Raw genomic sequence first — 12,475 nt, forward strand, 5'->3', positions numbered from 1 at the left:
CCACATAGGCTGAGCACTTGTTGGCTGCTTTTCCTTCAATCTGCTGTGTTTGTTTTTTTGACATACAATTTCTCATGATTTTAATATTCCATATTAATCAGGAACCCATTCAAACGTCTGGATACATTTGCAACTTTGAAGACCTGGAAATCAAATCGGTCCTGCTAGATGAAATCATGAAGGTAACCTTCTTTTCTTCATATGCAAAAGTCACACTTTCCGTAATACCGGTAATATGACAGCAAACAAAGTTAGGCAGTTAGCTGTACGGGAACAGATGTTTACTATTGCTATTGAAATACATACAGGCTCCCAGCAGAACACAAATGAATGTGCACAACAACAGCAAATACGTGTCTATTTCTGTTAGTTATGTAAAGTATACTTTGCTAAATGGAGTCGGATGCCAAAAGGTCCGGAATATCCATGATGCAATGGGAATGTGGAGTGATCCCAGATTTCCTCTTAGGATCCGGAGAGGCCGAACAAGGATTACCTCATCAACTTTGAGATCCGCTCCCTCCGCGACAGCCGCGCACTGATCGAGAAAGTGGGCATCGAGGACGCCTCCCAGTTCATCGAAGACAACCCTCACCCCAGACTCTGGTAAATACATGGACAGTAATCTTGTTCCCAGCCCCCTTTGGGCAAAAGCCTGCGAACGAGGTTACATAGACAGTAACCCTGCATGTCATGGAGCCACTTAAAGGGACAGTTCACTCCAAAATTATAGTTTGTCAGATGCTTTCAGAACACCTCATAAGTTGTCTTCTGTTGAGATAAGTCTAGGTCCCTGGCCATCTGATGTGTACATCCAGCTATATGCTGACCTGGCTATCTGATGTGTACATCCAGCTATATGCTGACCTGGCTATCTGATGTGTACATCCAGTTATATGCTGACCTGGCCATCTGATGTGTACATCCAGCTATATGCTGACCTGGCTATCTGATGTGTACATCCAGCTATATGCTGACCTGGCTATCTGATGTGTACATCCAGCTATATCCTGACCTGGCCATCTGATGTGTACATCCAGTTATATGCTGACCTGGCCATCTGATGTGTACATCCAGCTATATGCTGACCTGGCTATCTGATGTGTACATCCAGCTATATGCTGACCTGGCTATCTGATGTGTACATCCAGTTATATGCTGACCTGGCCATCTGATGTGTACATCCAGCTATATGCTGACCTGGCTATCTGATGTGTACATCCAGCTATATGCTGACCTGGCTATCTGATGTGTACATCCAGCTATATCCTGACCTGGCCATCTGATGTGTACATCCAGTTATATGCTGACCTGGCTATCTGATGTGTACATCCAGCTATATGCTGACCTGGCTATCTGATGTGTACATCCAGCTATATCCTGACCTGGCCATCTGATGTGTACATCCAGTTATATGCTGACCTGGCCATCTGATGTGTACATCCAGCTATATGCTGACCTGGCTATCTGATGTGTACATCCAGTTATATGCTGACCTGGCTATCTGATGTGTACATCCAGCTATATGCTGACCTGGCCATCTGATGTGTACATCCAGCTATATGCTGACCTGGCCATCTGATGTGTACATCCAGCTATATGCCTCAATCCAAAATGGATGGAAAAGATAAACACAATATCCATTTGCTTTTGGTGTTTAATTTGGTTTTGAGGCATGCAGCTGGATCTACACGATTGATGGCTTGTGATTCTTCTTGACATTAGACTACTTTTAAAGTCTGAAAATGACTTATCATTTGATATTGGACTGAACTGTCTCTTTAAGGCCTTTCAAGTATCTATTCTGTCAGTCATTCCTCCATTCTTACCCAGTTTGAATGGACTCTTGTATTGACATCAATGTCTATCCTGAGCCTTTGCAGCCTTTCCAGTAGGCGCTCACACCCAGCAAGCATCAGTTTTCTCAGAAAACGTGCCACACAGACGTTTGGGTCGGGGGTCAAAGTATATTTGTAGGACCTAGTGACGTCAGAAAGTGGGAACTCAATGCTTTTTACAAGCTTATGGTCTGTTTAATGATGTTCTCCTCAAAGAACAAGCAGAGGAGAAACTGTGGCATGTGTAACGTCTTACAACACAGAGATTTACAGAAGGAGATTTGGCCTATTCTTAAAATATCAGTCCTAGTCACATTTTCAGTTTAGTTGTATACTCGTATTTGAAGAACATCATTTAAGGTGAGCCTGGGCTTTTCATCCCTGAAAGCATCACTGTCCTTTTTATCAAAGGCTAATATTCATCTGGTTACGTGGGAGAATCCCCACGCTGGCGCGACGGAGTATGGTTGATTTATCTCGCTGTTTTGGTAGCACTCGGCTAAAGGATTCTGGTTGAAAGAGGACTTCGGCTCCCCATGTCATTTTTCACACTGACTTGAGGAATTTGGGAACTTTGGGGAAGAAATGTCCCTTTCCGCCCCTTGGTGCTGAAACCAACCTATCAGGGGTGAGAAGTCCCTTTGATTGACTGAACAAGGTCTAGTGGTAGAGACCTGATGTGCCACAGATATTTTGACATGCCTGTATTGCCCGCAAATGTTCAATTTCTAAGGTGCTCCGAGTACAAGATGCATACCAAAGGTAACTAGTCATTTTCAGGATCAGGAGTTCAGGTGTAGCAAAAGTTGTAAGAACAACCTTCGTCACTCACTCACTCACACACACACACACACACACACACACACACACACACACACACACACACACACACACACACACACACACACACACACACACACACACACACACACACACCACACACACAGTCTGATTGAAAACACTCCACCCCGACACCCCAGTCTGATTCAGAACACTCCAGCCCGACACCCCAGTCTGATTCAGAACACTCCACCCCAACACCCCAGTCTCAGAACACTCCACCCCGACACCCCAGTCTGATTCGGATCACTCCACCCCGACACCCCAGTCTGATTCAGAACACTCCAGCCCGACACGCCAGTCTGATTCAGAACACTCCAGCCCAGTCTGATTCAGAACACTCCACCCCGACACCCCAGTCTGATTCAGAACACTCCACCCCGACACCCCAGTCTGATTCAGAACACTCCACCCCGACACCCCAGTCTGATTCAGAACACTCCACCCAGACACCCCAGTCTGATTCAGAACACTCCACCCCGACACGCCAGTCTGATTCAGAACACTCCACCCAGACACCCCAGTCTGATTCAGAACACTCCACCCCGACACGCCAGTCTGATTCAGAACACTCCAGCCCAGTCTGATTCAGAACACTCCACCCCGACACCCCAGTCTGATTGAGAACACTCCACCCCGACACCCCAGTCTGATTCAGAACACTCCAGCCCAGTCTGATTCAGAACACTCCACCCCAACACCCCAGTCTGATTCAGAACACTCCAGCCCGACACGCCAGTCTGATTCAGAACACTCCAGCCCAGTCTGATTCAGAACACTCCACCCCGACACCCCAGTCTGATTCAGAACACTCCAGCCCGACACCCCAGTCTGATTCAGAACACTCCAGCCCGACACCCCAGTCTGATTCAGAACACTCCAGCCCGACACGCCAGTCTGATTCAGAACACTCCATCCCAGTCTGATTCAGAACACTCCACCCCGACACCCCAGTCTGATTCAGAACACTCCACCCCAACACCCCAGTCTGATTCAGAACACTCCACCCCGACACCCCAGTCTGATTCAGAACACTCCACCCCGACACCCCCAGTCTGATTCAGAACACTCCAGCCCAACACCCGAGTCTGATTCAGAACACTCCACCCCAACACCCCAGTCTGATTCAGAACACTCCACCCCGACACCCCAGTCTGATTCAGAACACTCCAGCCCGACACCCCAGTCTGATTCAGAACACTCCACCCCAACACCCCAGTCTCAGAACACTCCACCCCGACACCCCAGTCTGATTCGGATCACTCCACCCCGACACCCCAGTCTGATTCAGAACACTCCAGCCCGACACGCCAGTCTGATTCAGAACACTCCAGCCCAGTCTGATTCAGAACACTCCACCCCGACACCCCAGTCTGATTCAGAACACTCCACCCCGACACCCCAGTCTGATTCAGAACACTCCACCCCGACACCCCAGTCTGATTCAGAACACTCCACCCAGACACCCCAGTCTGATTCAGAACACTCCACCCCGACACGCCAGTCTGATTCAGAACACTCCACCCAGACACCCCAGTCTGATTCAGAACACTCCACCCCGACACGCCAGTCTGATTCAGAACACTCCAGCCCAGTCTGATTCAGAACACTCCACCCCGACACCCCAGTCTGATTGAGAACACTCCACCCCGACACCCCAGTCTGATTCAGAACACTCCAGCCCAGTCTGATTCAGAACACTCCACCCCAACACCCCAGTCTGATTCAGAACACTCCAGCCCGACACGCCAGTCTGATTCAGAACACTCCAGCCCAGTCTGATTCAGAACACTCCACCCCGACACCCCAGTCTGATTCAGAACACTCCAGCCCGACACCCCAGTCTGATTCAGAACACTCCAGCCCGACACCCCAGTCTGATTCAGAACACTCCAGCCCGACACGCCAGTCTGATTCAGAACACTCCATCCCAGTCTGATTCAGAACACTCCACCCCGACACCCCAGTCTGATTCAGAACACTCCACCCCAACACCCCAGTCTGATTCAGAACACTCCACCCCGACACCCCAGTCTGATTCAGAACACTCCACCCCGACACCCCCAGTCTGATTCAGAACACTCCAGCCCAACACCCGAGTCTGATTCAGAACACTCCACCCCAACACCCCAGTCTGATTCAGAACACTCCACCCCGACACCCCAGTCTGATTCAGAACACTCCACCCCGACACCCCAGTCTGATTCAGAACACTCCACCCCGACACCCCAGTCTGATTCAGAACACTCCACCCCACCCCAACACCCCAGTCTGATTCAGAACACTCCAGCCCAGTCTGATTCAGAACACTCCACCCCAACACCCCAGTCTGATTCAGAACACTCCAGCCCAGTCTGATTCAGAACACTCCACCCCGACACCCCAGTCTGATTCAGAACACTCCACCCCGACACCCCAGTCTGATTCAGAACACTCCACCCCAACACGCCAGTCTGATTCAGAACACTCCACCCCAGTCTGATTCAGAACACTCCACCCCGACACCCCAGTCTGATTCAGAACACTCCACCCCGACACCCCTGTCTGATTCAGAACACTCCACCCCGACACCCCAGTCTGATTCAGAACACTCCACCCCGACACGCCAGTCTGATTCAGAACACTCCAGCCCAACACCCCAGTCTGATTCAGAACACTCCACCCCGACACCCCAGTCTGATTCAGAACACTCCAGCCCAACACCCCAGTCTGATTCAGAACACTCCACCCCGACACCCCAGTCTGATTCAGAACACTCCACCCCGACACCCCAGTCTGATTCAGAACACTCCACCCCGACACCCCAGTCTGATTCAGAACACTCCACCCCAACACCCCAGTCTGATTCAGAACACTCCACCCCGACACCCCCAGTCTGATTCAGAACACTCCAGCCCGACATCCCAGTCTGATTCAGAACACTCCATCCCGACACCCCAGTCTGATTCAGAACACTCCACCCCAACACCCCAGTCTGATTCAGAACACTCCACCCCGACACCCCAGTCTGATTCAGAACACTCCACCCCGACACCCCAGTCTGATTCAGAACACTCCAGCCCAGTCTGATTCAGAACACTCCACCCCAACACCCCAGTCTGATTCAGAACACTCCACCCCAACACCCCAGTCTGATTCAGAACACTCCAGCCCAGTCTGATTCAGAACACTCCACCCCGACACCCCAGTCTGATTCAGAACACTCCACCCCAACACCCCAGTCTGATTCAGAACACTCCACCCCGACACGCCAGTATGATTCAGAACACTCCAGCCCAGTCTGATTCAGAACACTCCACCCCGACACCCCAGTCTGATTGAGAACACTCCACCCCGACACCCCAGTCTGATTCAGAACACTCCAGCCCAGTCTGATTCAGAACACTCCACCCCAACACCCCAGTCTGATTCAGAACACTCCAGCCCAGTCTGATTCAGAACACTCCAGCCCAGTCTGATTCAGAACACTCCAGCCCAACACCCCAGTCTGATTCAGAACACTCCACCCCGACACCCCAGTCTGATTCAGAACACTCCACCCCGACACCCCAGTCTGATTCAGAACACTCCACCCCGACACCCCCAGTCTGATTCAGAACACTCCACCCCAACACCCCAGTCTGATTCAGAACACTCCACCCCGACACCCCCAGTCTGATTCAGAACACTCCAGCCCGACATCCCAGTCTGATTCAGAACACTCCACCCCGACACCCCAGTCTGATTCAGAACACTCCACCCCAACACCCCAGTCTGATTCAGAACACTCCACCCCGACACCCCAGTCTGATTCAGAACACTCCACCCCGACACCCCAGTCTGATTCAGAACACTCCAGCCCAGTCTGATTCAGAACACTCCACCCCAACACCCCAGTCTGATTCAGAACACTCCACCCCAACACCCCAGTCTGATTCAGAACACTCCAGCCCAGTCTGATTCAGAACACTCCACCCCGACACCCCAGTCTGATTCAGAACACTCCACCCCAACACCCCAGTCTGATTCAGAACACTCCACCCCGACACGCCAGTATGATTCAGAACACTCCAGCCCAGTCTGATTCAGAACACTCCACCCCGACACCCCAGTCTGATTGAGAACACTCCACCCCGACACCCCAGTCTGATTCAGAACACTCCAGCCCAGTCTGATTCAGAACACTCCACCCCAACACCCCAGTCTGATTCAGAACACTCCAGCCCAGTCTGATTCAGAACACTCCAGCCCAGTCTGATTCAGAACACTCCACCCCGACACCCCAGTCTGATTAAGAACACTCCACCCCGACACCCCAGTCTGATTCAGAACACTCCACCCCGACACCCCAGTCTGATTCAGAACACTCCACCCCAACACCCCAGTCTGATTCAGAACACTCCACCCCAGTCTGATTCATAACACTCCACCCCAACACCCCAGTCTGATTCGGATCACTCCACCCCGACACCCCAGTCTGATTCAGAACACTCCACCCCAACACCCCAGTCTGATTCAGAACACTCCAGCCCGACACCCCAGTCTGATTCAGAACACTCCACCCCGACACCCCAGTCTGATTCAGAACACTCCACCCCAACACCCCAGTCTGATTCAGAACACTCCACCCCGACACCCCAGTCTGATTCAGAACACTCCAGCCCAACACCCCAGTCTGATTCAGAACACTCCACCCCGACACCCCAGTCTGATTCAGAACACTCCACCCCAACACCCCAGTCTGATTCAGAACACTCCACCCCGACACCCCCAGTCTGATTCAGAACACTCCAGCCCGATATCCCAGTCTGATTCAGAACACTCCACCCCAACACCCCAGTCTGATTCAGAACACTCCACCCCGACACCCCAGTCTGATTCAGAACACTCCAGCCCGACACGCCAGTCTGATTCAGAACACTCCAGCCCAGTCTGATTCAGAACACTCCACCCCGACACCCCAGTCTGATTCAGAACACTCCACCCCGACACCCCAGTCTGATTCAGAACACTCCACCCCAACACCCCAGTCTGATTCAGAACACTCCACCCCGACACGCCAGTCTGATTCAGAACACTCCAGCCCAGTCTGATTCAGAACACTCCACCCCGACACCCCAGTCTGATTGAGAACACTCCACCCCGACACCCCAGTCTGATTCAGAACACTCCACCCCGACACCCCAGTCTGATTCAGAACACTCCACCCCGACACCCCAGTCTGATTCAGAACACTCCACCCCGACACCCCAGTCTGATTCAGAACACTCCAGCCCAGTCTGATTCAGAACACTCCACCCCGACACCCCAGTCTGATTCAGAACACTCCAGCCCAGTCTGATTCAGAACACTCCAGCCCAGTCTGATTCAGAACACTCCACCCCGACACCAGAGTCTGATTCAGAACACTCCACCCCGACACCCCAGTCTGATTCAGAACACTCCACCCCGACACCCCAGTCTGATTTAGAACACTCCAGCCCGATACGCCAGTCTGATTCAGAACACTCCACCCCGACACCCCAGTCTGATTCAGAACACTCCAGCCCAGTCTGATTCAGAACACTCCAGCCCAGTCTGATTCAGAACACTCCACCCCGACACCAGAGTCTGATTCAGAACACTCCACCCCGACACCCCAGTCTGATTCAGAACACTCCAGCCCAACACCCCAGTCTGATTCAGAACACTCCACCCCGACACCCCAGTCTGATTCAGAACACTCCACCCCAACACCCCAGTCTGATTCAGAACACTCCACCCCGACACCCCAGTCTGATTCAGAACACTCCACCCCAACACCCCAGTCTGATTCAGAACACTCCACCCCGACACCCCCAGTCTGATTCAGAACACTCCACCCCGACACGCCAGTCTGATTCAGAACACTCCACCCCAACACCCCAGTCTGATTCAGAACACTCCACCCCGACACGCCAGTCTGATTCAGAACACTCCACCCCGACACCCCAGTCTGATTCAGAACACTCCACCCCGACACCCCAGTCTGATTCAGAACACTCCACCCCGACACCCCAGTCTGATTCAGAACACTCCAGCCCAGTCTTATTCAGAACACTCCACCCCGACACCCCAGTCTGATTCAGAACACTCCAGCCCAACACCCCAGTCTGATTCAGAACACTCCACCCCAACACCCCAGTCTGATTCAGAACACTCCACCCCGACACGCCAGTCTGATTCAGAACACTCCAGCCCAGTCTGATTCAGAACACTCCACCCCGACACCCCAGTCTGATTAAGAACACTCCACCCCGACACCCCAGTCTGATTCAGAACACTCCACCCCGACACCCCAGTCTGATTCAGAACACTCCAGCCCGACACCCCAGTCTGATTCAGAACACTCCACCCCGACACCCTAGTCTGATTCAGAACACTCCAGCCCGACACCCCAGTCTGATTGAGAACACTCCACCCCGACACCCCAGTCTGATTGAGAACACTCCACCCCGACACCCCAGTCTGTAGCATGTCATTAAATTTTTTTTTTTTTTTACATTTATTTAACTAGGCAAGTCAGTTAAGTACAAATTCTCATTTACAATGACGGCCTACACCGGCCAAACCCAGACGATGCTGGGCCAATTGTGCGCCGCCCTATGGGACTCTCAATCACGGCCGATTATGATACAGCCTGGAATCGAACCAGGGTGTCTGTAGTGATGCCTCTAGTACTGAGATGCAGCGCCTTAGACTGCTGCGCCACTCTGGAGCTAGAGTCTTATTGTGACATACAGTTAGGTTGGAGTCATTAAAACTAGTTTTTCAACCACTCCACAAATTTCTTGTTAACAAACGAGTTTTTGCAAGTCGGTTAGGACATCTACTTTGTGCATGACACAAGTCATTTCTCCAACAATTGTTTATAAACAGATTATTTCACTTATAATTCACTGTATCACAATTCCAGTGGGTCAGAAGTTTACATACACTAAGTTGACTGTGCCTTTAAACAGCTTGGAAAATTACCAAAAATGATGTCATGGCTTTAGAAGCTTCTAATAGGCTAATTGACATCATTTGAGTCAATTGGAGGTGTGCCTGTGGATCTATTTCAAGGCCTACCTTCAAACTCTGTGCCTCTTTGCTTGACATCATGAGAAAATCAAAAGAAATCAGCCAAGACCTCAAAAAAAATTCTAGACCTCCACAAGTCTGGTTCATCCTTGGGAGCAATTTCCAAACACCTGAAGGTACCACGTTCATCTGTACAAACAATAGTACGCAAGTATAAACACCATGGGACCACGCAGCCGTCATACCGCTCAGGAAGGAGACGCGTTCTGTCTCTGACTTAAGGTAAACAATTTAAAGGCAATGCTATCAAATACTATTTAATTTATGTAAACTTCTGACCCACTGGGAATGTGATGAAAGAAATTAAAGCATAAATAAATCATTCTCTCTACTATTATTTTGACATTTCACATTCTAAAAATAAAGTGGTGATCATAACTGACCTAAGACAGGGAATTTTTACTATGATTAAATGTCAGGAGATGCGAAAAACAGAGTTTAAATGTATTTGGCTAAGGTGTATGTAAACTTCCGACTTCAACTGTATGACAACACTAAAGTGTGGAGTATTTTCAAAATGTGTGTTTTTTTCAGGAGGGGTTTTGTTGGTATACCACAGGTTAGGATTGTATTGCATTTGCATGTAGGGTTGCAAAATTACAGTAATCGTGGTTGGAAGATTCCCAGAATCAGAAGCGAATTCAGATTCCTCCAACCACGATTTCTGGTAAACCTGGGGATTTTGGGTAAATTACTGAATTTTACAACCCTAATCACATATAGTGAGCCTGTATAAATGTTCTGAACCTTCTGAGACATTTCACCAAATTATAGTCTTCACCCTGCTATTGATCTGCTCCCAGGCGCCTGTTGGCCGAGGCTGCCCTCCAGAAGCTGGACCTGAAGACGGCTGAGCAGGCTTTTGTCCGCTGTAAGGACTACCAGGGCATCGAGTTCGTCAAGAGCCTGGGAAACCTGCAGAGCGAAGCCATGAAACAGGCCGAGGTGGCGGCCTACTTCGGCAGGTTCGAGGAGGCCGAGAGAATGTACCTGGACATGGATCGCAGGTAAGGTGTTGGATGTTGTGTTTTACCTGTATGGCTTATGCTAAGTATTGAAGACACTAAACAATAAAGGATACCTTTGTTTTACTGTTACTTTTTGTTATGTTTTAGAATTTTAACGCAACGTTCACTTATTGATTAACGTCGGTAAAATGGTATTGATGTTTTTCACTGTTGACTTAACTTCCATGGACGTGTGATGCTGTCCTAATATGGATGCCGTACCCTACAGCTAACGACAGATAACATCTCTCTCTTTAGGGACCTGGCCATCAGCCTGAGGATTAAGCTAGGGGATTGGTTCCGCGTCCTGCAGCTCCTGAAGACTGGATCAGGTGACTGTGATGATGCACTGCTGGAGCAGGCGTACAATGCCATCGGGGACTACTTTGCAGACCGACAGAAGTGGTACGGGCCTTTCAGTATTTATATTTCAAGACGGTGAATGGTATTTTACCCCCCTTTTCTACCCAATTTCGTGATATCCAATTGCGATCTTGTCTCATCGCTGCAACTCCCAAACGGGCTCGGGAGAGACGAAGGTTGAGTCATGTGTCCTCCGAAACATGACTCGCCAAACCTCGTTTCTTAACACCCGCTTGCTTAACCTGGAAGTCATCTGTTGGCGGAAATACTGTTTAACTGACGACCTGAGTCAGCCTGCAGGCACCCGGTCCCGCCACAAGGAGTCACTAGAACACGATGAGCCAAGTAAAGCCACCCTGGTCAAACCCTCACCTAACCCAGACAACGCTGAGCCATTTGTGCGCCGCCCTATGGGACTCCCGGTCACGGCCGGTTGTGACACAGCCTGGGATCCAACCCGGGTCTGTAGTGACGCTTCAAGCACTGCGATGCAGTGCTTCAGAACGCTGCGCCATTCGGGAGGCCATCCTTGCACATGTGATTCTAGGCAACAGAACGGAGTCCAGTTGTCTGACAAGATCCTTTCCCTCAGCATTTTGTCTCTCACGTTGACATTTAAAATTTGACACTTGTAGTTTCATAATATCGTGTGAGTGAACCTGTATTGTAGTCTGTAAATGCTTTGTTGCCAATGTTCGTCTCCAGGGTGAATGCGGTCCAATACTACCTTCAGGGGCGCAACCAGGAGAGGCTGGCAGAGTGTTACTACATGCTGGAGGATTACGACGGACTGGAACGACTGGCTAGTTCTCTACCGGAGAACCACAAACTGCTACCGGTGAGGGCTGCCCTGTAGAAAAGAGAGGACATGAGATAAGTGTCCAGTACTGCTTTTATACCTACGTGACAGTTAAAAAGCTAGTGCAGGGGCCACTTCTTGTCGTCAGTATTCACTGAGGTCTGGAGGGCCACACTGAAAATTGGTGACATTTCGTTGCCATCAAAATGTGCAAAACATAGTCCTCTATCCAATGTTTTATTGTTTTTGGAATTTTTGAAGTTTCTCTGATTGTTAACGAGCTGGATAGAGTGAGGAGACTGTAAACGTCTGTCTGCCACCCCTGAGCTAGTGTTTTGTGTTGGTTCTCCACTTTCTCTGACTCACCTCTCCTACCCGTCCGTCTGGCTTCCATCAGCATGTCAATAAATACAGTGTGTTTAGTAGGTTTCTACCACAGTTGGGGTCAATTTGGTTTTCATTTTCAACCCAATCAATTCAGGAAGTGATTCCTGAAATTCACAAAATGTAATGAAAAGGAGATCAATGGGCAATTTTCAATTGATGAA

The 12,475-nt window shown here is 50.1% G+C and overlaps 1 protein-coding gene across 2 annotated transcripts in view; it reads left to right on the forward strand.

The window, feature by feature from the left end:
* The window catches only part of wdr35 (WD repeat domain 35), a 57,397-nt gene that overhangs the window by 30,512 nt on the left and 14,410 nt on the right, over positions 1-12,475 (forward strand). For both annotated transcript variants that reach the window (XM_014205269.3, XM_014205357.3), the window contains 5 exons: positions 102-182; positions 470-606; positions 10,562-10,765; positions 11,024-11,170; positions 11,834-11,966. In XM_014205269.3, coding sequence (XP_014060744.1) covers positions 102-182; positions 470-606; positions 10,562-10,765; positions 11,024-11,170; positions 11,834-11,966 — 702 coding nt within the window. The remainder of the gene's footprint in view (positions 1-101; positions 183-469; positions 607-10,561; positions 10,766-11,023; positions 11,171-11,833; positions 11,967-12,475) is intronic.

This window comes from Salmo salar, chromosome 01, assembly GCF_965601325.2.
Source record: "Salmo salar chromosome 01, fSalSal1, whole genome shotgun sequence".
NCBI classification, from domain to species: domain Eukaryota; kingdom Metazoa; phylum Chordata; class Actinopteri; order Salmoniformes; family Salmonidae; genus Salmo; species Salmo salar.